We start from the raw sequence: 25,517 nt of genomic DNA, 5'->3' as shown, positions 1-25,517 counted from the left end.
ACCTTCTTGATGACCCCCATAGCCGAAGTCAGAAATTGCTTTTACACTGTGTTCGTGGATTACACCCATGTTGCATTATCCAACATCCACAAATGGTGACAGTAAGTGCAGTCTCGACAGTATGCAACATTGGGCTAAAATTAGAATACAGTAAAAAAGCGATTCTGGCGTTACTGTGGAGGTCATCGATGAAGGTACTTGTTGGGTCTCGGTGTATATCCCGTCAGCAAGGAGATCCACATATGTCTATGCACGGAATAATTCCTATCTACAAAGACGGAAACCAAATTCGAATTCTCCTGTATGTACATATGTCCATCAGGAATTCGTCAAAGATCGGTCGCACTCAGAGAGCGCCTGGCCCGTTCTAGATCCTCCCGCGGTCACAAGTAATCATCCTGGCACAATCAACACGTGAGTGAAAAGCGATGCGGCCCCCGGCTGGACCGACTCCGTTGGCTGAGTGTTAACCTCGACGTCTCTCTAAAAGAAGCAATTTCGGACCGTAAGGATAACCCCGACCGGATATATTTTCCGATAGTGGTAACGGTTGCTGGTTGATTCAGGATCAGGGACCAAAACTGGCTGCATTCTTCATTCTCGGCACGGGACCATGGACCGGACCGGTGAGTATACGACCACCCACGTCCATTGAAAATCGTAGGACAGTATTTTCATCATACCCATTCAGCCTCGTTCTCGGCCTGGGTAGCCTGCCGCCTCGTGCTTTCGACTTGACCCGGTGCTTCTCGGCCATCCAGACTGCAATCAGTCATGAGCCTGATGCGAATTTCCAATTTTTCGAGGTACACATACGGCGGTACAGCCATAGGAAAAATCGGATAGGCATATTTAGACGAATGGCAGTCAGACCTGGATGATGTGGTTGTATTTCTAATCTTGACAAACAAACTCGGCTTCGAGCTTATTGTAAAAAAAAGCTGGCTTCCTTCCAATTTCTCCAAGCTAAACGATGTTACGACATCGTGGTCATGGAGACAACCATGCCCAAATTGGTTACCACGAGTGTGGTCATTCGGACAACACAGACCATAGCAGGTCCTCCCCCTTTGATATGACAGCTGTTAATACAAAGTTACGTTCGAGACTTGGATACAGAATGATACAGCATTGTGCAAGCGTATTTGCCAGGGGATCGCGTGCCAGGATGGTGTCAAGGGTATCGCGAGTCATGGCGAAGCCATGCCACCTTTCCTTGCAGCGATACGCCGCTCGCAAGATCTAGGTCTGTAGCATTCCTACGCACCTATTTGCCAGTCGCTAAGTCCTTTGTCCAGGCGGTATGCTGATCAGCACCTTGCCAACGAAAGTAGAAACGCCCGGCTGCCTGTGTTTCGAGAGTCCATTCTCCTCGGTCAGTCTTGATCTCTTTGTTCTGCGACTGGAAGCAAATGCGCCCGTCATTCCAGTATTGTCCACCTACGATTGCTTGACGAGATCCGCAGGGGATAGATTCGCAACCATTAGGTCACGTCTTCGTCTGGCAGTCCCAGGTGGGTGTCGACTCTTGGATGGATGACTTTGGGAGATGGATTTTGGAGCAGGGCTTGGCAACTGCCTCGGCCGTTTTATGTCCTTGGCACTGATGATTGATGCGACGTCTGACGCTGGATCGCTTGCCGCGTCGACGAGGCGAGGCAGCGCAGATGGCTGGCTACAATTGTTCTTGTCTGAAACCATAGTAGATGAATCGCTATGACCTTGCAACGAAGGGGAGTTGGCGCAATCCACAAAGTCGTCTGAACTTTCACCAATATCATAGTGAACTGGGGGTATGAGGTCGTTTTGCGTTGCTGTGAAGGCTTCCTTCGAAGCTGCGACGGTTGCAGCCTTGATAAAGTTGTCGCGGTGCTGCTTCGCTAGATCGCTCGCGTTCCTAAACGCGGTAGCGCCTCATACGAAACCGTCACGATTGCCGGTCATAGCCCAGGCGTCGACTTGGGTCCTGTGATACCCAGGTGGCCCTTCCTCCGATTTTGGCGCCGCGGAGTGATGGGCGTACATCTTGAGGGTGCCATCATGGTACGTCGAACTGAGGGTATAGGCCCGTCCATCGTAGTCTGGTTGTTCTCTGTAGTTTTGCAGGCTGTGCATAGCGCGAGACCCAAATGCACCATCGTAGCGAGCTTGTCGTGTTGCGACAGCCGCGCTGCCATCCGGTTCTTTTACTTCGAAGAAGACATTCGGGGCCATGAGCTTGTCGTGCATTGACGGTGGGATTACATGATGGCCAAGCTCATTGCGAACAGGCCGGGACAAATCCTCGGGATATGCTCCATAGTAGGTGTCTGGCTTAGCTGGCGCAGTGATCCCATCGGAGCTGCTCGAGATGCCCAAATACAGAGAACTGGGACGCTGAGAGTGTGCGGTCGTGGCTTCGCAAGTGCTGACATGATGTTGTCTAAATCTGGCTCCTCCGACGAGTACAAAGGGTATACATCATGATCTGTCAGATGCTGATCAAAGTCGCGACTGTAGGGCGTAGACTTCTTGGATTTCGCCGTAACCGATGTGGGTCGGGTAGAAGTTGGGTCTGCGGATCTGCTGCTGCCGCAACTGGAGGATTTTGCGGAACTCATGACGACGGGCGAAGAATAGAGTGTCGTGGGAGGGAGGTCTGAAGTCATCGTCAGAATTGGATGGACTGTGCATATAGGTATACCCACTCCTCGCAGGTCAGACAAGTCTGGTCCGCCGTGTCTCGCGAATCGTGAAAGGTCCTGGTAGCTAGTGGTCGTGGATGCGGCGTGCTCGTCGGGTCGGTTCGAGGCAGCTGTACAGGAGCGAAGGCGCGGAATCCTCGTGCGGCGATCAAACTCTTTCAAAGCTCGATGCGTCGGCTCAATCTTTGACAATCCGTCCCAAAACTCTGGGGGATATTCCCAAGACTCCCAAGCCTCGAGGTCGCGATGGGTTCTCAATTTGATTCTCTTCGGCGGATAGTCTCCGGGGGAGCTCTCGGGAGAGACTATACCTTGCTGATGTTTTCTGCGCTTTCGCGGCGCCATGGGCAATTGACGGACTTCGAGAGCATGAAACGAACGGCACTGGTGTTGTCGTATACGGGTTGCCATTGATGGTCACGTTTTAAGTAGCGCTGTTTCGACGTGTGTGAAGGACAGAGGACAGTTTATTTCAACCAATCGTTAATCGCATGGAGGCAACAGGGTAGGCTCGGCCCAGGCGGCTGACGACCGCAAGGGCCCCATCTGGTACCACAGCCGCCCGCGTTGGGGCGCGGGGCTCGGCCACGGCGTCTGGCGAGAGGGCGACGGACCGGTGGAGGTGATCGCCGGGGCAGGCAGGTCGCGCAAAGCAGGTGGTGACGGATACAACACCAACAAAAGTCGCTGTCTATCGACGAAATACCCTCCGCGCAACTAGTGCGGCAATTAAGCCCTTGGCATACTCATCATCTCATGCGCGTTGACTTCCTCAACCAGGCCGCAGCTAAGTCTTCACTCGGCCATAGGTACTCCACGCTCTGCAGGCTCCTAGCCCCAGCTCCTTCAGCCTAGCCAAGCGATTGGAGGGATCTAGCAATGGTATTGACGACAGTAACGGAAGTGACGGGCACAATCAAGGTAAGTTGGTATTGGCAGCCCGCCAGGCTCCCTGAGGCCCCTGTTGATCGGTGCGAAATTCCGGCCGCCACAGCTAATGCCTCCACATGTTGGGTAGGCGCCAAGCTACGTAGGCCCAAATCTTAGCCGCATCGCTCAACATGGATAATCGCGGCACAGGCAACCCATCGTTGTTAAATGCTGCGAACCGTCTTGTCTTCAGTTATAGCCGTAAAAGTTGAGAATCTCTTCTCGCGGTCCGCAAACCGGTCTGCACTACCAAGATACTCCAAGCGAAGCAGAAGTTGCCGGGGCCGGTGTGTTCCCGCGGCCGCTCGTCGCCTATGATCGGCAGTCATCGCCCGCGCCAACTCGCCGAGGCCTATTTCAGTAAGCGTACAAGATTCTCCAGGTAAGATGGCAAAAAAAAGATCGAACGGAGGGCATCTCGACATTCGCCTCGGAAAGTCAGTCGACTCTGGCGTGAAGCAGGTCGACGAGAAGCGTGACGGAAATCTGGTCAAGTTCCTCCTGAGAAGCGACGGCATCGTCCAGCAGGCGCTCGACATACAAGTTTTCGCAGTGTTGGCTTGGTCGGGTTAACCTATGCTGCCCATGGCCTGCCGACCTGTATTCTGGAGACTACCATCTGCTGACGCCCTCTACTCGCCCGGAACGGACACGATCCAACGTGGGCCATGCCCAAGGGCCTCACCCCCATCACCCTTCTGCAGGTGTACTAGAATATCTACGAGGATATTCTTGGCAAGATTCACAGCCGCTACGCACGCTTAGGAAGTTCACTGCAAAGTGGCTGACGACCTATCCGACCAAAGTAGATTTCTTGTGATGGGCCGCAGTATGGATAGAAAAAGCTAACACAGAAGTCCAGTTGGAGAGAAATTTAGCAAGGGAAACAAGACCAACGTCGCCAAATCCGTGTGGCCAAGTGACAAGGAAACCGAAAAGCGTTCATATCGATGGCAATCCACCTGAACAGAGCTGGTGAGCCCGGGAGGGTCGTTTCGGGAGGCTATTTACACGCAAGTGAGTCCGTAACCACAGGTGCAGCCAAACCGCAGCATTAGCTACAGCAGTCCTTCAAACGCCAGCTCCTCTTTTCGCATAAGGCACACCAGTGTACCAGTATCAGGTTGCTACAGGTCAAAGCGATTGATCCAGTAGCGACGGAAGACGCTGGCCGCAAGTTGCCGCCGGGAAGAGTCCGTCAGAAAACGCAGCTCGATGTCACAAAACGATAATATGTCTCGCCGCGGCTATTTAAGCACTACACAGCTTAGCAGTATTCGTCTATTATATGTTCGTGGTCATCCGCAATTTTGGTCAAGAGACCAAGCATATTTCCAATCTTAGCTTTGATCCGGCAAGTCAATCTGGATTCGGTACAGATCAGGGACTTTGTAAGCATTTGATGGGCAGATGTATTCATAACAGCCTATGCCGTCTCCACGTCCCAACAAATCCCTATACATGTAGTGTAATCCACCAGCCAGCGGTCAGATGCCGTAAGAGAGATGCTGTCCGGCTGATCCTCGCAGTCTAGGTACATACGCTCATAACCTTTTGTGTCGAGACAAAACGTCACTGTCTTTTCTCTCCCTCGCGTTTGATAACAGTATCAGGACAATCTCTTCTGCTCATGGAGTTGATTGTTTCGGAACAAATTATTGTTCAGGAGCCACTAGTTTCACATGGCAACTAGATGAGGTTTTTTACTAGCCTGCTGTCCGTTGCATCTCGAGCTTTGGATTAGAGTCTAGGCTGGTATATGCTTCAAATTCTGGCTTCAACATATCCCAGCCCACCTTAAGATGATAATTGTCGATCATCAACCAGTGTTGAGGCAAACGACATTCAATTAAGGAGCAGCAAATCTCCTGGGCTCTTTCGATGTAGCCTAGAAAAGGGTCGTTGTTGTCTTCTAGTCGCGACTGGAGGCGGTGAAGGTGTTCCTGTTTTTGCTGGCTGCTTGCTCCTTCAAGACATGACTTTTCGGGAACAACACAAAGAAGCGTGTACTTACTCTGACCCCAGTTCTCGCGCAGTTGGCAAATATCGTACCAGACCTTGGAGCGGGCCTGTGACGATCTTATTTCCTTTAGGTCGCCTGCGTTGGGAGAAGATTTCAAAAGTTTCGCAATTTCCTGATCGTTGCGTATTTCCAGCATTTTTTCATAGAAAAGCACTGCGTTATACCGGCGATAAAACTCGCTTTTAGAGCCAATTTTGATGGACGACCATATGCTCGCGAAATCGGAGTTGATCGTAAGGCGAGAGCTTCGGTGGAATGCAACCGCCTCGCTCAGAAGCTTAAGAATAGTTTTACATTCTTGAGGCATGCTAGGTGGCATAATTTGAGATGCTTTGGGATGGCTTCCGGCAATTGTCTTCTCTGAACGGTTCTGGGCATTGGCTCTATGTCTGGGTGGGACAATCTGTGAAGCTGGTCTCTCTGAATAGCTGTTTGAGCCCATGGATAACTCATGGGAAGCAAGGCGAGAATCAGACAGAATAGGCTGGTCGTCTATTGACCTGACAGGTGTTGGTGGCGTATTGGCCATAGTCCCTCCTTGTGTAGTAGGGACCAACTCCGAAATATACGGAGGAGAATTGTCGGGAACAAAGGCCTCATTAAAGTAGTAGGAGGTGTCTTCAAGGGCAGCTTGCAGCCGTCGGTCTACCTCCTCGTCGCCAGCGTTCAGGTCCCGCGCCAGAAGCTCAACAAAGAACTTGGCTCTCAGTTTACGTACGAAGCCAGTATCGTTCCGGCGTGCAGGCGCTCTACCAGCCATGAGCATCCGAATAGTCAGGAGCATCAGAAGCCCGGAATCCTCCCGGGTTGAAGGTCTGGCGAGGCAACACCAGTGTACCTGGCGGTTTGGGAACAAGCTCGAAAACCACTCCCGCACTTTTGGTTCGACAGGACCTTCCTTGTCCAAACCGTAGATATGTATGATATCGGGATATGCAACTGCTGCGAGCCAAGAATCCTCATGTTGAATTGGTAGCAGCGTCATCGTGGTTTCTTGATCAATAACGACCGCGTCCGCCCTTGAGCCGGCAATAATGGGCTGATGGATTGGGCAAGAAGGCAACAAATCTTGTAGCAGACCCAGATACTCCGTCACCACGTTGATTTCGAGATGACCATTCCTCGCCATTTGCAACAACGATGGTGACACTTCATCGTGCTCGGTGTTCGTCGAGGCGGCTATAATATCCATGTACTCAACCCATTGATCGTTAACGGTAATATCAACATCTTCCAGTTCGATGAAATATTCTTTCGACTGAAACTCCCATGAAGTGCCTCTCACATCGTGTTTCAAAGACTGCGGATAGCGACTCTTGACGACTGCCAACACACTCTCCAGCATCCGCAGAGAGAGGGACGAATAGGGACGTGAAGCTAAGTTACGGAAAATGTCATAGTCATCCATAGTTCTGTAACTGTGGATCTAGAAGAAATGTGAGGGTTGGTTACGACTGCCTGCGTGGCCTTGTTCATATATGTTCTTGGCAGGTGCCAGTTTTGGACCACTGCCCTAATAGTAAGTAACAACGAAGTGGCCCTGTGCGAAGAGATCATTTTCCACCTTCCACGTCAGCACTCAATCCGCTTCATCCCGTAATGAACGGTGCCATCCGCGATACCGTGTTGTAGCGTCACATCGTCGACTCAATGGGATAGTGGCAGTGTCCTTCAAAGACGTAGGATCGCTGAGCACGTTTCTTCCGGCTTCTTCCTGTTGGCCTTCGCCAAACCCTCGCGGAGACATTTTTTATTTTGGCTTTACTTTGTACTGTACCTATAGGCTGATCACACCAGAGGCCAAATCCTCGAAACCGAATCGGCGTCGACTATTGCACGTCTGCGCCTTAGTCTCAATTCAGCCAAAACTAGCTTTCTGAAGATCTTAATCTGCCTGCTAGTACTGACTATTAAAACTTTGACTGGCCTCCTTCACAACATTGTCGACGGCAACTTCTCGGGGCGAATCTTTCCTGCTTATGGATTCCAAGCGGAAAACCCAGATTGAAGTCCCTTTTTTTGGCAACAGCTCGAGCACTACTTTGGAGAACCCCAGGGTCCCTAATGGACGAAGCCTGACTAATAGAACTGGCCCGAAGGGGCGCAATCTGTTCAAGCCACCGAATGTTTTAGAAGTCGACATACAGGTCAACAGGGAGGAAATGAATATCCCAGCGCAAATTCCAAGCAATTCTTCTCAAACTCCAACTGCTTTGGACTCTGGATCACTTGTCGATGTCAACTGGGGCTCTCCATGGAGTAAATACGAGGCCAGCCACAAGTTATCTGACCTGGGTGGAGAATTGTGGATGGCGATGTCGTTCGTTAACATCAGAAGATTTCCACGAGACGCCGCCGAGCAAACGCTCAAAAAGTTTCGTCGCATCAAGCACCAGAACGTTGTGGCTTTTTACGAAGCCTACATGACAGACGCCTATCTTCACGTCGTATTAGAGAGCATGACCTTTACTTTGCTCCACATCGTTAAAAACCCACACTACCCAAACGAAGCGCAGCTCGGCACTATTCTAAGCCAGGTATTCCCACGATAAGTTACTGGTAGACTGTTTCTAGCTCACCGGGGGTCTTTTTTAGGTGGTGGACGGCCTATGCTTTTTGGAAGAAGAGGGATGGCACCATCCTCTCCTCGATTGCGAAAACATTCTGGTCAGTGAAAGAGGCTTGGTAAAGATTGGTGGGTCTCCTACTATCAACGCAGCCTGAGAATCCTAACGATCGAGGCAAGCGAATCAACAGCTCTGCCAGTCATCTGAAGGCCTAGATAATCGTCGACACCTCGAAGCTCTCGACCATGTCACACAGTTGATCATGCAGAAGTTCTATAAGCAGAGGCCTGGTATTGACGATATGGATCGCTGGCCCCCCGACTCAGATGGATTCACGTTCCTTGCCTCAATCGAGTCTGCAAGCTCGGTCAAGGAATTACAAAAGGTCCGTGACTACTCCATCCCCTCCATCTCGAACGACAATTTTAAGTGGGACTCCCAGCATCCGCTCATGCGATACCGGGATGTCAGTTGCCTCCGCGGACTCATAAAGCTCACGCAAGTCACTGTTTTCCCCCGAGAATACTCTTTGCAATAGTCATGAGCAAGGAACAGCATTTCGTAGATGCTTTTGGGTGTTGTGCAGCCCTGCTTTCCACCTCTCCAACTTGATTCGACTCTGTTTCTCAATGGCTCAGACTGCATCAACCCAATCAAATCCCTTTTCCCCTCACCTCCTCGTTCGTTTGCTTTCTTTCGCCCAGGTACACTTCTTTCGTGAGCCTGCCTCTGTTTCACGTATGTCGTGTGTGATGAGTATGCTAGCCAGCTCTTATCGACACCTTAACTCTTGTAGAGCATCTAAGCGCGCGCACATACAATTATAGGAAGGGGGAGAGAGAGGGAGAGGGAGGAGATAAACAAAGCACGCAGTCTTCATCAATCAGATGCAGAGCTGGGGCTGCGCAAACCGAGGGATTTTTGAGTTCACGGTGCGAGCTGACGCTGTGCCTTTCCCGCGCAATCCACTTCCCAATTGGTCTCGTTCGCTAAGGCTTACTCAAGTCATCGCGGACCGTCCATGACCTATCCTCAGTATGGGTTTCCTTGTCAGGTAGTTGAGATCTCATCTATGTATCATGAAATCTTTAGGGATGCGCAAAGCCCTTCCTCTATTGTCCTATCGCTGAGTTCACAGCTCTAGTCCGTAGGCCCGCCTCCCTCTCCATATCTTTAATTTATTCGATTCCTCGATTTATTTCTGTCATTCTATATGCGTTCGATTCACATTGGGCTCGGAAGATTTAGCGGCGCCTTAGCTATGTAAATTTGAAGACAAATCCGCTTTTGTCTGGACGTCCTGTGTGTCTGATGCCAAAGTCGTGTCATGATCCATATGAAGAACATCATAAAATTGGAACCAGTTGGCGATTCAGATCAATAGCACCTTCCGGTCGCTTTCAGAGTGTGCAGGGTCCTGTAGATGGGCTGCACAATGTCTCACACTGGTTTCAGCACGCTGGTTCTAGCACGCGGGTTTTAGCACGCTGGTTTTAGCACGCTGGTTTTAGCACGCTGGTTCTAGCACGCTGGTTTTAGCACGCTGGTTTTAGCACGCTGGTTTTAGCACGCTGGTTCTAGCACGCTGGTTCTAGCACGCGGGTTCTAGCACGCTGGTTTTAGCACGCGGGTTTTAGCACGCGGGTTTTAGCACGCTGGTTCTAGCACGCTGGTTTTAGCACGCTGGTTTTAGCACGCTGGTTTTAGCACGCTGGTTTTAGCACGCTGGTTTTAGCACGCGGGTTTTAGCACGCGGGTTTTAGCACGCGGGTTTTAGTACGCTGGTTTTAGCACGCTGGTTCTAGCACGCTGGTTTTAGCACGCTGGTTCTAGCACGCTGGTTCTAGCACGCTGGTTTTAGTCTCACCCGTTGCGACGGAGCTGAAGTTGCGAACCCCAAGCTACGACCGACCGCGAAACACGATTTCTATTCCATCAGTCTCGTATCTATATGGCCTGTTTGCACTAACAAAATTCGATCCAGTCCTTTCTCTACGACCTCCTTATAGCAGTCCATAACTAACAAAGGTTGCCTCCCTACGGAGATGGGCAGAACTTTCTGTTTGTACATAGCTTCTTGCAGAAGTGATTGAAAACGAAGGGCTTCGTTTGGGTTTTGTGTATCAAGATAGACGTGCTCTTCTCTTCTCACCTCCTCCGTAATGAATTCGAGAGTGACTATACGTGTCGGAGACTGCTTAGTATGATGGTTTCCCTGTTGATTGGCTAGGATTTGCTCGTGGCTCGTTTTTGGTTCTTGGGGTTGGTCAAGACCTTGTGGTGGACAGCCACCTGAGGAAAGTGACTCGGCGTCGAGCGTGCCGGTGTCAAATGAAGTGACTTGCAGCTGCGGAATGTTCCGACGAGGAGCACAAAAAAAAGCCAAGTGTATAGATCTGCAAATGAACAGGCAAGCAAGTCTTTCGCCACCTGTGCACAGATCCTTGTCCATGACGTCAATAAACAACGACTCGGCGGCCTCCGCATAGGACATCTGATTTAACCATGGCCGAGAGCTCTGCCTCGTACCAGAAGCATCATCAGTGAAGAAATCATGTAACTCCTGAGCTGAAACAATGCGCTGCAGGTCTGGAAATGTATGTGCAATCTTGTCGGCCACGGCTTGGAAGTCATGACCGTCGTAATCGTAGTCTCGCGATGGGCGGGCCATCGACAATGCTTGCTGTGCAATTTCGAAATCTGGCGATACAGACTTGAGCGAACGGATATTACTCGTATCGAACCCCAATTTTGATGCCAGATCCGCAAGCTTGGGAAGCAACCCTGGGTTGGTGCCCAGCTGTCGGAAATTCCTCATCGTAAAAAGCCATAATTGCCGCAATCCGAGCTGGAAACGGGCGTCTGCTTCAACAGGCCGATAGGAGAAATCCATGTTGGAGTTCTCAATTGGGTACAAGTTTCCTTCTTTCATTGAATGCTTGAACGCCTTTGTCAATGCGGTCTGTACAGTGAGCCCATCGTGTGGTATAGCAACCAAGCGCTTCATCCACTTTGCACACAACTCAAGATATTTGACATCGTTGAAAAATGTTGACAGAGATGGGATTGTAGACTCAATGGAACGAAGAGTTTTCCAAGTCGCAATTCGCTCAGATTCGTCGAAACACCCGAAGATACGGCCGTCCAAAACTGCGTTCCGAAGCACTCGCTCGTCTTCTGCCGAAAATCTGGGGCACCGGAGCTCTACAGACTGAACGGTAAACGGATCAATCTTTTTGAGGTTGGACTCGACATTCCCGACAAGATAAAGCCATGTGTTGTAAATATGCTCCAGGTAATTCACAACTTCCTATGGCCGATCAATACAGGTGTTACTTTACGCAGGAAAGGACGCCAACCTCGTCGCATTTGAGAGTGATGAGCCTATGAAGGTTACCAATCACTAGGCCTAGTCGTAGACCGGGAATTCGTGATAGCTTATCGAAGGCATTGTAGAAAGCTTGGTGTTTAGCAATCTGTCTTACACACCTCCTCTTGTGGTCAGATAGAGAGGACTCTAATCGGCGTGTGAGTCGGTGATCATTGCGCCTCTTGCTTCGAAGTATTTCCCAAAATACAGTGCGGTCTGTGAGGTCGGCCTTAAAATGCTTCTTGTGGTCGACCATCGATTGAATACAGTATACTGTACTGATGCACATACAATGTCTATTTGGAATCCCGTCTGGGTCGCCTTTTTGTATTCAATAAACAAACTGGAGCTTGTTGATACTTATGTACTGTAACCCATGCGTGCCTAACACTCCCACCACCAAACGGGTCCCTTAGCGTCACAACTTTGTTTTCTGGTTCACGTACACAGCAGCTTGCGTCACCTTCCACGGTCACGTGTAAAAGTGAAGATCTCACGCCTGATCTAAGGTGCATACGGCTTTGTAATCTGCTTTTTGTTTTTGCGCCCACGGCTCAATCAAGCATAAGATTCACTTTCGTCTGCGTCTTTGATCCACCCGGTACCTGCGGCTCAAGTTTATGGCGGCCCCTCTTGCTACCAAGCCGCGTGGAAAAAATGGCTGCGAACATACAGACACACTTGTCAGCACCCATTTCTGCGACTAAAGATTAAGAGTTAAGGATGCGATAAAGGTCCCGAACCAGCTTATCTGCGCACGCAGCCAGTACTGATTATTGTAGTAGACATCATGCAAATTATTTGGGAAAGGTTTGTTCGGAAATGTCACGGGTCAATTACATAGCAACTTGCGGTTCGGTATTTCGACCAAACTTTGTGCCGTTTGACCCGCTGGCTCAACGGTACTATAGTACATAAACCCAATCATTATAGTTCCGTCACAACTTGGAGTTCAGCGTACCGAGAAGAGGCTAGGTAGTATGTTGGCGGCCAGAGCCAAGACGTGCTCAGATGTTACTTCATGGACGTGACTATGTAGATGCATTGTACACGCTGACTCAGAAAGACAACGCTAGCCCCGCATCCTAGATGACTCCACTCAGAATAGCTGAGATTCCGATGTAGATTTCGGTTGGCGCTATTCTGGCTTGGAAACCACATACCCAGCTGGAAGTCATTCAGATCCAGTTCTTGCTTTTACACGGTTCAATCGATTACAGAAACGACCGTGAAGGTATGCTGTATACGTGTGCGCGGCATCTTTCCTGCCTACGATACACGACAGTCCGAAGGGTAGTATGACTAAGAACGGGAGCTCTTCGAGGTCCAAGCATCCCGTGAAGGCAGCATCATTTGAACTACGCGCAAGTGATTTACTCCAGGAGATGCATACTAAAATATTCGTTACACTCAAGGCGGAATAACAAAGAATCTGGTTGAACTACGTCATAACTCTTTATCTATGGGGAAAAGGCATTTAGCTAGGCATGCCAGCTTGTGGGGTTCTAACAGCTAAGCTTCGCACCAATCGAGCAATTCGAGATACCCGAAAGCAAGGCCCTATACATATATACAGTACGGTCCTGCACATACTGTACTGTACCGTACATCATCATCTGTCACGGGATCGCGTGTCAGGGTGGTGTCAAGGGTATCGCGAGTCATGGCGAAGCCACGACCCCTTTTCTTGCGGCGACGCGCCGCTCGCACAGCGCGATCTCTCTTTTCTCTTCTTTGCGTTACATCTTGTATCTAGACCTGACCCTACGGGTCATCACAATCCACCTACTACTTGGAACCTGATCTCTACAACCGTGACCCTCACATCATCCTAAAGACTGGCCAGGGCTGAAAATGGCTCCACAGACACAAGGTGGAGAAAATGTCCTGTCGAAGAAATTGAAGCACACATTATCCACAAAAGGCTCACTGAGCTTGACTGAGCCGGGAAGAGCCTGACTGTGCCTGACTGAGCTTGACTGAGCTTGACTGAGCCTGACTGAGCTTGACTGAGCCTGACTGAGCTTGAGCCTGACCAAGCCAGACTGAGCCAAGAAGGGGCCTTGAAGAGCATGGGTGAAGACCACCAAACCTTTCGAGGAGGCGATTCCGCTGTTCAGACCAGGATTTTTAGCACTGTTCACACAACTAGTACAGAATATTTAACTGGCTAAATGGGGAAACGGATGGCACAGTCCACGCGATGACCAAGATAGGGATGCATTCACACACTGTCCTTCTTCAGGCCTTCCCAAGGATCTTTGGGCCAGCTTCCGCTGGCCCGTGCACTGGGTAGCAATTACGGTGGGCACACTTCGAGCCCCGTGCACAGCACGGGATGGCAGGCGCCGTAGCTACGGCAACGCTAGCATTGTCACTTTGGTTGACCCGTACCAAATTTAGTCGCGTTATTGTTCCACCATACCCTTCATCAGCACTCAACACCACCACCACCTCGCTTCCTTCGAATAGCAAGTCGCGCCGCACATAGAGGATGGTCAACAACGAAAGATCATTGTACTGACGACACGATACGCGTTTTGGCATGAAACAGGGAGGAATCATCGACTGGCTCGCTAAGACTCAATATTGTAAATACCAATGGTCTGGCTCCAGCCCAGGCGACAGCGACACTCATCAGCACGACCAAACTCTGGACGATTGTTCTGCGTCGCGGGAGGATCTGCAACGACCTTGCAAACGTCCTAGGCTCTCTGGGCCAGATGCAGTGATTGCATCGCTTAGAACTCCTCCACTTTCCTCGCAAGGCTCTGCAACGGCTCTAGCGATGGCCCGGCCAGGAAAGCGCAGTCGAGACAACGAGGCAAGCGACCACGAGGACCGACCTTCTGACGGCGGCAGTGACGAGGACATTCTGGTGACCCCAAGGCCGAATCGGAAGTGTGCCGATCTAGAGAGCCTAGCGAACACATCAACCCGTAGCTCCAGGCACTCAGCCTCGTCGGCGTCGCGTAGATCATCACCAAGAAAACAGATGCGTACGGCGGAGCGCGTCTCTAAGGGTTTTCTACATGAAAAGCTCTCTCAAAACAGGGATAAGCTGAGCCCCTCGCTCTTGGAGCTGCTTGGGAAGTTGGAAGCATTTGACAGCGGCGTGGGTTTACTCCCCGTAGCGACACGAGAAGAAGTACACGAGCAACGTGCCCCAGCTCAATGAACCTCGTCACTGACATCTGTGCCAAAAACAGCTCGCGCACCTTCACATTCCCGATTACGCATACATCGCAGCCGACCGACAGCCTCCCCTGCTCTCTCGTCTTCCTGGTCCCAACTTCGTCCAGCGGATCCTGAACCGCGCTGCCGAATGCGAGATTGAGAGAGAGGGCGAGTGCTCCTGGAATATGGACGTCCATGCACCGTTGTTAGCGTGGGTCTGTCGTCCAGATGATATTCCGGGCTTAGTCGACTTCAGATGCTGGTACGAGTGACCACCGCCCTTGTCCGGCTAAACGGGAGTCTTGTCAGATAGTAAGCTGACCTAGAACACATACAGTACGTCGGCCACGGTTCACCCTGAGTACCAGCCAAGAGGCTTCCCGTCCAAGATGGTAGACTTCTACATAGTCATCCGCCCCCCGAGAGGCAGCATCGAGGATATTACGATCGATACTATTACCGATTCGATGCCCGGAAGATCTATCAACCACAGCGACTGGGGCAACTTCACGCGGAACCCGATCGCCATCTCGTTCGAAACGAAGCGTTCTGACGAGGACACAAATAAGTCGATTCTCCAGATGGGGACATGGCACTCGTGCCAATGGCGAAGTCTTCGGAAGCTCGCTCACGGGTCTCCCGAGCGTAAGCTTGGTTTTCTCCCCGGGGTCATGGTCCTCGGCCATGAATGGTCGTTCGTGGCGAGTGTACCAGGCCCTGCTGAGCAGTCCATCCTATACACAAGGCAACGAATGGGAACAACCGAGACCGAAGTCGGCATATACAAGATATTGGGGGCGCTGCAACTCTTGCGTGACTGGACAGCCAAAGAGTATTGGCCGGCATTCAAGACCGGAATATTGAGGCTCCCATAAATTTGCGGATATTGAATCGTCGAATTGCTAATGCCCTAACGTCGTCTTCTGGTGTTTTACGCGCCGATGCACTTCCCCTAGCAACCCAACTCCTCGAAGTCAGGAGACTTCTTGGACCGCGTCAGTATGCAAATTAAAGGGCTTCGATGTTTGGCGTTGTCGATTTTTGTTCTGCAAGGTTTACTAGCGTAAGATGCATTGGCGACTTCACCCATTCCGCCATCCATCGACCTGCTTTGACACTAGTGCACGATGTAGTGTGTTCAATGGTAGCTTTTCAATGTCTGTCCGCTTTCACTGGTACCTCACATTAGTTTTTCATCAAAACTCGATCGGAGAAAGCGCCAGCGATGTGCAAAGCATCGTGTCCTTTCCCTGCCTGCTTTCGACCGTATATTGACGGTGGAAACGGTAGCATTGCCTAGAAAAGCTTCGCGAGGGCGCTGTTGTATTGGGCTTCGGAATTTGTCCTTCAGGCGATAGGCACTGCACAGCTCGACAGCGGCGGACGGCGACTTGGACCTGCGCTTACCTTTTAAGCATTCTATGGCATCGTCTTCGCTGACGCTGAGGAAAGCTTCTGTGAGGCCTCACGGGATCCCGGGATGAAACTTGCGCCGTTTTTCTCTTCCTTGGTGGCGTTTTCTTGATTCCATCAATGACAGCCCTGTGGCCACATCTTCGTTGGCATTTGAATTTTCCTTCACATCGCCGCTGTCGCTAAACGCCTACTCGTTTGGACCGCGGATGCTATTCGCAGTAGCAATATAAAGGGCGCATTGCTTCGATAGGTCGGCTTCCGTTAATGCATTGGTTCACTTATTGTGGTAGACCAGGAGCCTGCGATGTCTGCTGTTATTAACAACTTTGGCGAAGTGTGAAGCGGCTGACAGCATTTGCGTTCAACACACGTTCCCCCCTCACCTCTCCTATTCCTCGTCATTGTTACTATTGAGATTTAGTAGCATAGTGTAGTCCTGGTGATACGCACCGCTGCTTAGCGTCTAGGACTTGACATGGTCAACTACCTTGATCAACTCACTAAATAAACAGGTGTAGGGCTGGAAGGCTTTCCACTTGTACTGGAGCCCATTTTCCAAGCCGAGGACTCATGTTTTATTGCCTCTATATAAAGGGCATCAATTACGATACGATGCGTTACACCGCTACTTACTAGTCTCTGAATGTACTCTAAGTTCGACCAGTGGTCTAAAGAGATCCTCGGCTACACGCTCAAAGCCGGGAGAGCGCATCAAATCATCCACATCATTCATTTCCTTCCCTGGTGCACTTAGGAATACACTGACTTCTGTGTTTGGTGCCTTGCGAAACTTGGGCTTGACAAGACACCAAACAGCTGCAAACCGACCAAACCATGACAATGAATCTATCCAAGTCAGGAAAGGTCTCAGGCGAATCTTGCATTCAGTTCTGCTACGACGGGGCAGAATTAAATTGGCAGCCAAATTCACGGCAGAAGCTCTATAGGTACCGATTGAGATCAGTGGAACTGCCATAGTCTACATGATGTAAGGAAATGATCAGTCGCTGCCGCCACTGACTGCCCGACAGCATTCTTTATGGAAACGGAGACGTGATTCAGATGCTGAGTCTCTGTGCGCGAAACGAACGGAGTGAGCTAAAGACTTGCTCGCTCTCTCTGATGTCTATTCATGAATGTTCATTGAGATTGTAGTCAGCGCGATCTCCATATCATATGCACCCATTACTATGACGCTCAGGCTTCGGCAGGCTCCTGTCACGAGCTTGAATCGTTCTCTGAGAACGGCAGTATTCTACTTAGCCTTACGCTGGTAGGACGTATTGATAACTCTTGAGAAAGCTGACTGGCTGAGCCACAAGGCTTTACCCCTCGATCATGGAGTCGGCAACTATGATCCGCCTCCATCACCCGCGATATAGATTTCCAGAGACAAGACATTATTTGAAACACAGGTACCCGCGCCGCTGACAGACCAGAATTGTAAGGAAGCTGCGCTGGTGGTGACGGCTGGGTCGAGCTTGTTACATACCTGGCAGCAGCTTCACCCTCCTCGCATCTTAGAACCAGATGCTTATTTGATTTGTCACTGCCCTTTGAGTAAAATACAAGTACTTATTTACCTCAACAGAGAACGCTAAATTAACTTCGGAATGAGGTGTTCGATGTCTATTAAGTTGGTGGATATCAATTAAGCCCAAGAGGAGAGAAATAGCAGGATTGATTCTCGCCAAGACGTGCATTACGCGATGTTCGAGTCCAACCACGCGACGTGAGTGATAAGAAGATGCTGGACAACATCGTAATCCTCCAGTCATTTTACCGTGAGGTTCATCGGCTAACTTTGCGATAAGCTCAGATCGCAAAACACCCTGGCGAGTTGATACTGAGCTATTTCATGGGGACGTCTCAACACATCAACCTATAAGGGTTGCTCTGCTCCATCAAGCTAACGGTTTCATCCCATGGAGTCTCATTCCGGCGGTTCCGACCATGCCAATCAACCCTGTTCCATCTCGGCCTTGCTCGTCGACCCGACCTCACCCGGGCCTCGCCCGAGTCTCACCCTGGCCTCACCCAGATCATCGCAGAAGGTGAGCAAAAGCAGCGAAACTCACCCAGCTCACCCTATTGGCTAGAGGGTGATGACCCGAAGAAGCTCCGAATGTCGTTTCCATGGAATGGCTCCCATCCCGAGCCAAGCTTGTACTCCAACAGGCGTTCTTTGGGAACGAGCTCCCGGATTTTCTCAGTATGCTCCTGGCATATCAACTTGGAGTTTCTTTGCCATTGCGTTTGATTGCTGCAGTGAAATATTGCGTATTGCAGATCCCTTGTAACAGTAACGGGCTTCAGCGTTTGGAGAGGTTCGATCAGATTAAGTACAGCCCACATCTTCCAGGGGAAGAAAGACCTGATGACACCTTCGTCATATGACTTATACCATTTATCCAGATCTCGGCAGACAAGTACAACTTTCGCCCTAATAGCTTGATAAGCCAGTCGATCCTTTGGGTTGTGGTACGGTTGGCTCACCTCAGGATAAGTCTGGAGAAGCTCCTCTACGAACCCGATCACCGGGTTATCTGAGACAACAGCCCATTCTCCAACCAAATCATCGAAATCTTCTGTCGTAAAGGGCTTGCCCTTTCCGTAGTACTTGGCCTGCACTGCATCGAACCAGCGAAGATGGTCTTGCGGTCTTTCGATATAAACGAATCCGTGGTATGTCGGCATTCCGAGCTCTTCATATGCGGCCTTCATGGAAAAGCTCCCCGTCCGAGGAAGACTCATGTGCAAGACTTGAACATTGGATCTTTGAGCCACGCTGGAGGTCATTTCTGAGCGCATGCTGCTAAAAGCATTAAGATGATCAAGAATATAGACTTCAAGGTCTTGGGGGAGGAATTGTTTTTCATACAAAGCTTCTGCGCCGCGGCTCGTTGCCTACGGGTTTCTGTAAGCTGATCGAAAGTCCTATACATAAACACCACAATATCTATGCGCCATGAGTCATCTGGTGACCTTATCTTTGACGCTCGTTCCTGATCGAGGTTCGCTTGCGTTTCTTCAGTTGTTCTGTCCAATCACAATAGGTCGACCGTAAACATCGTGGCGAATTACACCAGGTCTTCGACGCCAAAGCACCTAAAATCATGCATGCCGCCATTCGTGTCAATCCGATCACACTCACGCTGCGGGTTTCAGCCTTTGAAGATCCAGTGGTAGGGTCGTTATCGCCCAACCAAGTATTCAGATACGGGAGATATGTAGGAGTTGGCGGGATGAAACTAGTCTTCTGTAATTAGCATCTGATTGCTCCAAAATCAACCTGTTTTGTTCTGCAACCTCTGATGTAACATATAACAAGAGGATGTACCTTGATCGCCTCTTTTCAATGTTCATAGGAAGTCATAGTCAATTAATAATGTATTGACTCTGATTCTTCATTACCTCTGTGGCATTGTTTCTTTTCCATCTGCAACGGCCAACAACCTTAAATCGTCAATGGACGTTGGTGTGGATTAATTATTTCAGAAAATGCCCTGAGGCACATTCACGCCATAGAGACAACCTCAAACGGCGCCCAAAACCACGTTCCTTCTTCATCCAATGCAGGGAAGCGTCCACTTTTGTAAAGTATGTCGAAACTTTACCTTGAGAAACATACTTTACCTTTACAGGTCCCTTGCACGTGACTTAACCTCTTCAAGAATCTTGGTGCCTGGATTGCAGCCACATCAGCTCTCGCTGAATAACTCCTCATCCTCAACCACTGCAACACACGTTACCCAACTTCTCTCACAATTCTCACCTTATTTTCAGTCAACCACTTTGAGTTCGCACGTCTAATTAGAAAATCAAGGCATCAACGCATTATGTCGTGGTCCTCTACGCAGCAAGAGGCCGAGGGAGTAGCCCCGATCGCGCAGTCATGGCATCAATTCGAGCCAACGATCAACACTTGGGAGATAGTCGAGACCCACGACGTCAACAATCCTCCCCCATCCGCACCTCAAGATACTACCGAAATAAGCCCTCATTTTGTTCTCGCCACGTGGAACGTGGAGGCATTTGATCAGGAGCCTGCCCGCCGCATCACCGCAATTCTCGACCATCTTCTGAACCACTCGCCCTCACCCGATATAATCTTCTTCCAAGAAGTGTCGACAACGATGCTTAGTGCGTTGCTGAACAACAGCATAGTTCGCGACAATTGGTATTCCAGCGAAAAAGACTCACGAAACTGGATAGGCGCTCCTCTCACCGCTTTCGCTACAATGACTCTCCTATCCAAGGCCAAATTTGGTCACATCGGCAGGGCAGCTCTGGCGGGTCTAGGACGGGTCTCGCGAATCAAGTATCGATCTTTCTACAGACGGGACGCACTGTGCAGTGAGGTGTTTGTACCATCGCGGCAGCCGGGGGCTCAGATGACTGCGTACAAGCGGCTCCAACTTGTCAACGTGCATTTGGACTCCCTATCAAACGGGGCGGCATGTCGCCCAGCGCAACTGCAGTGTGTTGGATCACTTCTACACGACGTTGGCCATGGGCTGGTAGCGGGAGACTTCAATCCTGTGACTCCACATATCGATGCAAGCCTGGTGGAAGACAATGGCCTCCTCGACGCGTGGAAGGAGTTGAGAGGCGAGGAGACTGGATACACGTGGGGAGTTAATGGTACCGAAAGATTCCCCGCGAACCGGATGGACAAGGTTGCAATGGTGGAGCTCAGACCACTGCATATTGAAGTTTTGCACCCGATGCAGGTACTTCTACCTGGTGAAGATGGCTCTGTTCCATGGAGCGACCACTCCGGACTTAAGTGTACTTTCACGCTTGCCTCACCTTGAGTAAGCCAAATTGCAGAGGCTGGAATTATCCAAATAGTCATAATGTCATACTTTACTATCGCAAGAGTCCTTTGGGTCTCACAATGTTTTCTCTACTTTGATCGCCCTGTGCTCTGGCTACGTCAGCGCTAGCACCAGTGTCAGCAATAAGCGATGTAGCTGCCTGGAAGCCCCCCTCACATGTAAATTCACCACGGACTGTCATAGAAGACCAAGCTCATTGGCTTACATCTGGCTTCCTGTGGGAATTCTTCAGTTTTTGCTTGAATCTTTGGCTAACTTGAGTTTCCTCTCACGACTCTCAGACAATTGACTCCCTTGACGATCAAATAACAATAACGATAATAATAGGGCCAACACGACCTGCGTCAGCTGGTTTCCCTATCAATTCCTTGTCGAGACTGTATTCATTAAGACACTTTGACATCTACTTTGTGCCGCATCATGGAGCATCTTCCGATACCCCGCGACCCAATTAGTGAACATCCGACAATAGCATTGGGCACCAAACAGTTCCATGAACCTGGGCCTTTTTCCGACTACCCGACACAGCATGGCGAGGTTCTCAACGCACAGTATCCACATGTTCCCACTCAAGCCGATGCCCTTCAAGGGCGGTTCACAGCCGGAATATCGCATATGCAGGTTATTGACTATTACCAAGGTTGGTTGTTCTGCTCCTTGCTCCAGGAGTTTCTGGGAGACCTGTATAAATGGCAAAAATATACGTCTTGGACATACGACGATCAACAAAGGCTCAAGACTATCAGCCTATCTACAAAGACTTTGCACGAGGACCTGGCATCGTTACGCGCAAGCGGGCCGCTGGCATCCATCCGAAGCGGTGATGCATATGAAGAGTACCTAAAAGAATGTTTGGATCAAGCATTCGAGGCCTTTGATGAGATCGATTTCAAATTCCCGGGCTTCTCGGCGGCCTTTGCCGAAGAAATTCTATGCCTGGCCAGCTTGGCCGAGACATTAGACTCTGCGGTTCAGACGGCACTCGTTCACGGACCAGTCGCCGGTAAGTTACGCACCCTCGGATAAGAGCTAGCAAATTCCAGACCCTGGAGCCTATGCTGATGCTGCCTCTCTATACAGAAATGGACCGAGGTGTACAGCACTTCCCAGAGTCAGCCAAGCGCCCATGGTTCTCCAAGGTCGCCTCCTTGCTTGATCTGTCCTCGGGAAATAATAAGCTCGCAATGATTAAGGCCGGCTGGTGCCCTGGTGATATCACTAAGATCGGCGAGAGCTTCAACACCATCGCCGCGTTCTATTACTTTAGCAAGTTCAAGGCGGATTCCACCGTGGCAGACTTACACAAAGACTGTCCCGAATATGGCTGCAGTCTCAGAATACCGGCAGAGCCTAAACACATGAGCGAGGGTTGCAACTGCCCGGGAATGATTTCATTTGATGAGGAAAACCTTATAGACATCTACCAAAAGGGCGATGTCCCTTGTTTTTCCATCGGAAGGCTTGAAGATGGCAGTTTGGGCATCGCTCTCAGTTCCTGCAGCATCGACGAAGAGTCGCAGAAAGACCCCAATAATCACTACGTCGCTCTCTCACACGTATGGTCAGAGGGTATGGGTAATCCGGCGGCGAATGCCCTACCCTTTTGTCAGCTGGCATACGCACAACACTGGGCAATGATGGCATACCAAGTTGTGGAAGAGACAGAAGCAGACGAATCAAAGGACGGCACGGGGATTATGATCCAAACGAAACCCAAAATACGCCAGCTTAATATCTGGATCGACACCATGTGTTGTCCTGCGACTCCTGGATATGGAAAGAATCTTTGCCTCTCCATGATGCGGGAAATCTACTCGAACGCCAATGTTGTCATGGTGAGAAGCGCAGTGCTTGAAGCTTTGGAAATAGGCGACATTGTACGGGATCCCTCCAAAGGGGTGATGGATGTTGCAGCACAGCTGTACCTATCTCCTTACATGCGCAGGATGTGGACATTACAAGAGGCAGTCCTAGCTGGTGCTTCCAGAGCTCGAGGGATTGGCGACCGGCTTTGTCTGTCATTCGCCGATGGCATCCTCTCGCTCGAGTCAATCATCAACCTTCTGAAGCAAGCCCCCCGACAAGAGGCCTTGTTGGCATACCGCTTCATGGCAGAATTCCGCGACCTCAGCACTCACATGTGGCAGCTAGGAGATGGTGATGGCGACAAGCCAGTGAAGCACAGTCTGAAGGGATTTGACTTCTTCTTGAGCATGCTCACTGCCGCTTTGAAATACCGCAACGTCACGGTTGCGTCCGACGAGGTGATTTGCTTGGCTACGCTGCTGAATCTGCGTATCAACAGCACACGGGGAGTCATACCTCTCATTGGTCACGGAGAGACTCCCGAGGAGGGCATGTGTGAGTTGTGGAGGAGGCTTCAGGGCCTCGGTGGGAGTCTGCCATCTGACCTTATTTTCTCCTCTGTCCCACGTGTTCAAGTCCCAGGATATCGGTGGGCACCCGCAACTCTTGTCCAGTACGCGAAATACGGCAATCTCTATGTTTCTCATTCCAGTGCGTATCCGGCGAAGATTTCCGACAAGGGTCTACACGTGAGGCTTCCTGGGGCGCGACTCACGAGTTTGGCTGCCACTGCTGGTTCATTTGGCAAGTTATTGCCAATGGTATCAATGAATGACCGAAAGGATATCCACTCGGAAGATGAAGCCACACCCCCTTCTGTATTTTTGGCAAAGCTACAAGCAGATGAAGATGGCTGGTTTGCTGTCAGGATCCACAAGGGCGAAAATGAGACCCGGGAATCTGCACATGCAGAATCACGCTCCGAATCAAGTCAGAGGCCAAATCTTCTCCAACTCCTTGGGAGCAGGTCTGTGGCGCTGATATACCAGAACGCCAACATCAGCGGGCCAGGTCTACTCGTTTCCATTGCGTCGCAACCGTCAGAACTGAGCGCTCTCGACATTCTGAGTCTGAATCAGGAGCCTTTGCAGACCACGAGCGAGTTACCTGTAAAGATAATGCCTCTCAGCGGCGGTGCCAGCATCATTGCTGAAGCAGCCAACAACTGTGTCGAAGAGCTGAATCGAAGGGTTGTGGTTGAGTCGAGACAGCGGACAGGCGGAGATGCCGTTGAGAATATCTGGGAAGATGCTGTTGTCATTGCTGAGCTATTGAAGCAAACGGCCAAGAAAATTGTGGAAGAGTCCAGTGCAGCCCTGAAAGAAGCCTTGTATTTCGAGGTGTTGTCTACGAAAGCCTCTGCCACTTACGAGGCCGCCATCGAGCGCTTCATGCAGTATGTGCGCCAGGTGGCGTACTTTGGCGGCGGTATAAGGTGCGAGTCTTACCCGGACGACCAAGACTGGTATGTGGATTGATTTTGGTTTGGATCGGGATTAGACCTTCGCGGGGTTGGCGGCATTACCACCTCGCCAACAGAGCTTGCGTCCCTTTTGACCGGACGAAGATCTTGTTAGGCACTTTCTAAATCAGATGTCCGAAGGGTGATGAGGACTAATATGATTTGCCTTCATGTAATTCTCTTACTCAGATGGGCGAGATCATTGTTGGAATCGAGCCTGATGTTAATCGAAGAGGGGCCCTTCGCAAGGGCGTTGAACCTGGTTATTAACTCGATCAAGCCTCAACGGAAAGGCCCACTCTTTCAGTGTAAACTGCTTAGATATTCTAGGTAACCCGAGGGCCCGAGTGAGGAACTTAGAATCCGATCCTGAAGTGTTTAAGTCACAATTGTGAGGTCTCTTGTACCCCTGTCTTGAGGGTGGTGGCTGCTTGTGGCTTTAAGACAACTAGATAGCCGAGAGTAATGGTCGGCCAGCGGGGCCACTGACGCTTACTCCGTACCATTCTAGGTACTTTAAACATGCTCATGACGTTTCAAGCACGGAAACAGATAACCTCGTTTGAGACAGTACTTACTTTCCGGGCGGCTTGGCAGATCGGCGAGATTGGATCGCGTGCCCGGTCACGATCCGGAGGAGCTTCCACAACATCATATCTCCAGGATTAACTAATACGTGTGACTGCAATCCTTAGATGGTCCGAGTGAAAGATGGAGTTCACAAGCTTTGACACGAAATGAAAGATTTACCTATTTCTACATTTACGCTGGGTCAATTATTACGTGCCCGCAGGATATTGATAGGTTAGAGTCCTAGCCAGAGAGCTCCGCGTCGTCCGGGGCGTTCGGCGAGAATACCCACCGTCTCCCCACAGCCTGGTGCTCGTTACACGAGTTTTTGAGACATTCAAATGTACGAGTCATCCGAGTTATCCGCGCAAACCTTCATTGACAGTGAATAACTTTCTCAACTTACTCTCACTAGGTACCCCTTCAAAGTAGGTACATCGATCGCAACCGGCCATGCAATGACCACCGCCTCAACCCGACGTCTCTGTAGCTTGTGCCACACCCATGGATCCACGTATGGCGTATTGAAATTAGATCTACTCCTTTCATTTCCTCCCACAAAGCACTCACATGGAGTATCGGCTGGCTGCCGAGCCACAAGGCATTCTATC

General features: G+C 50.4%; 8 protein-coding genes across 8 annotated transcripts; 4 read left to right on the top strand and 4 right to left on the bottom strand.

Moving 5' to 3' along the window:
• Positions 1–1,281: 1,281 nt before the first annotated feature.
• Positions 1,282–3,029, bottom strand: CCOS01_16573 (uncharacterized protein; the record flags this gene model as incomplete). The annotated part of the gene is made up of 4 exons (XM_060464709.1): positions 1,282–1,348; positions 1,445–1,897; positions 2,024–2,341; positions 2,413–3,029. The coding sequence occupies 4 exons, from the start codon at positions 3,027–3,029 to the stop codon at positions 1,282–1,284; spliced, it is 1,455 nt and encodes a 484-aa protein (XP_060304845.1).
• Positions 3,030–5,320: 2,291 nt separating this feature from the next.
• On the bottom strand, positions 5,321–6,982 carry CCOS01_16572 (uncharacterized protein; the record flags this gene model as incomplete). The annotated part of the gene is made up of 1 exon (XM_060464708.1): positions 5,321–6,982. One exon carries the CDS (start codon positions 6,980–6,982, stop codon positions 5,321–5,323), a length of 1,662 nt encoding a protein of 553 aa, XP_060304844.1.
• A 634-nt stretch (positions 6,983–7,616) lies between these two features.
• On the top strand, positions 7,617–8,742 carry CCOS01_16571 (uncharacterized protein; the record flags this gene model as incomplete). The annotated part of the gene is made up of 4 exons (XM_060464707.1): positions 7,617–8,174; positions 8,233–8,332; positions 8,384–8,589; positions 8,647–8,742. The coding sequence occupies 4 exons, from the start codon at positions 7,617–7,619 to the stop codon at positions 8,740–8,742; spliced, it is 960 nt and encodes a 319-aa protein (XP_060304843.1).
• Positions 8,743–10,131: 1,389 nt separating this feature from the next.
• On the bottom strand, positions 10,132–11,830 carry CCOS01_16570 (uncharacterized protein; the record flags this gene model as incomplete). The annotated part of the gene is made up of 2 exons (XM_060464706.1): positions 10,132–11,514; positions 11,564–11,830. 2 exons carry the CDS (start codon positions 11,828–11,830, stop codon positions 10,132–10,134), a joined length of 1,650 nt encoding a protein of 549 aa, XP_060304842.1.
• A 2,289-nt stretch (positions 11,831–14,119) lies between these two features.
• CCOS01_16569 (uncharacterized protein) lies at positions 14,120–15,626 on the top strand (the record flags this gene model as incomplete). The annotated part of the gene is made up of 3 exons (XM_060464705.1): positions 14,120–14,722; positions 14,784–15,013; positions 15,089–15,626. 3 exons carry the CDS (start codon positions 14,120–14,122, stop codon positions 15,624–15,626), a joined length of 1,371 nt encoding a protein of 456 aa, XP_060304841.1.
• A 2,629-nt stretch (positions 15,627–18,255) lies between these two features.
• CCOS01_16568 (uncharacterized protein) lies at positions 18,256–18,966 on the bottom strand (the record flags this gene model as incomplete). The annotated part of the gene is made up of 1 exon (XM_060464704.1): positions 18,256–18,966. The coding sequence occupies one exon, from the start codon at positions 18,964–18,966 to the stop codon at positions 18,256–18,258; it is 711 nt and encodes a 236-aa protein (XP_060304840.1).
• A 1,040-nt stretch (positions 18,967–20,006) lies between these two features.
• CCOS01_16567 (uncharacterized protein) lies at positions 20,007–20,984 on the top strand (the record flags this gene model as incomplete). Its single annotated transcript, XM_060464703.1, has 1 exon — positions 20,007–20,984. The coding sequence occupies one exon, from the start codon at positions 20,007–20,009 to the stop codon at positions 20,982–20,984; it is 978 nt and encodes a 325-aa protein (XP_060304839.1).
• Positions 20,985–21,428: 444 nt separating this feature from the next.
• CCOS01_16566 (uncharacterized protein) lies at positions 21,429–24,352 on the top strand (the record flags this gene model as incomplete). The annotated part of the gene is made up of 2 exons (XM_060464702.1): positions 21,429–22,011; positions 22,089–24,352. 2 exons carry the CDS (start codon positions 21,429–21,431, stop codon positions 24,350–24,352), a joined length of 2,847 nt encoding a protein of 948 aa, XP_060304838.1.
• Positions 24,353–25,517: the final 1,165 nt, after the last annotated feature.

Source organism: Colletotrichum costaricense (genome assembly GCF_030867565.1).
Source record: "Colletotrichum costaricense strain IMI 309622 chromosome Unknown Scaffold_31.1, whole genome shotgun sequence".
Taxonomy (NCBI): Eukaryota; Fungi; Ascomycota; class Sordariomycetes; order Glomerellales; family Glomerellaceae; genus Colletotrichum; species Colletotrichum costaricense.
The sequence above is the reverse complement of the archived record's forward strand: the minus strand, read 5'-3'. Positions and strand labels throughout refer to the sequence as shown.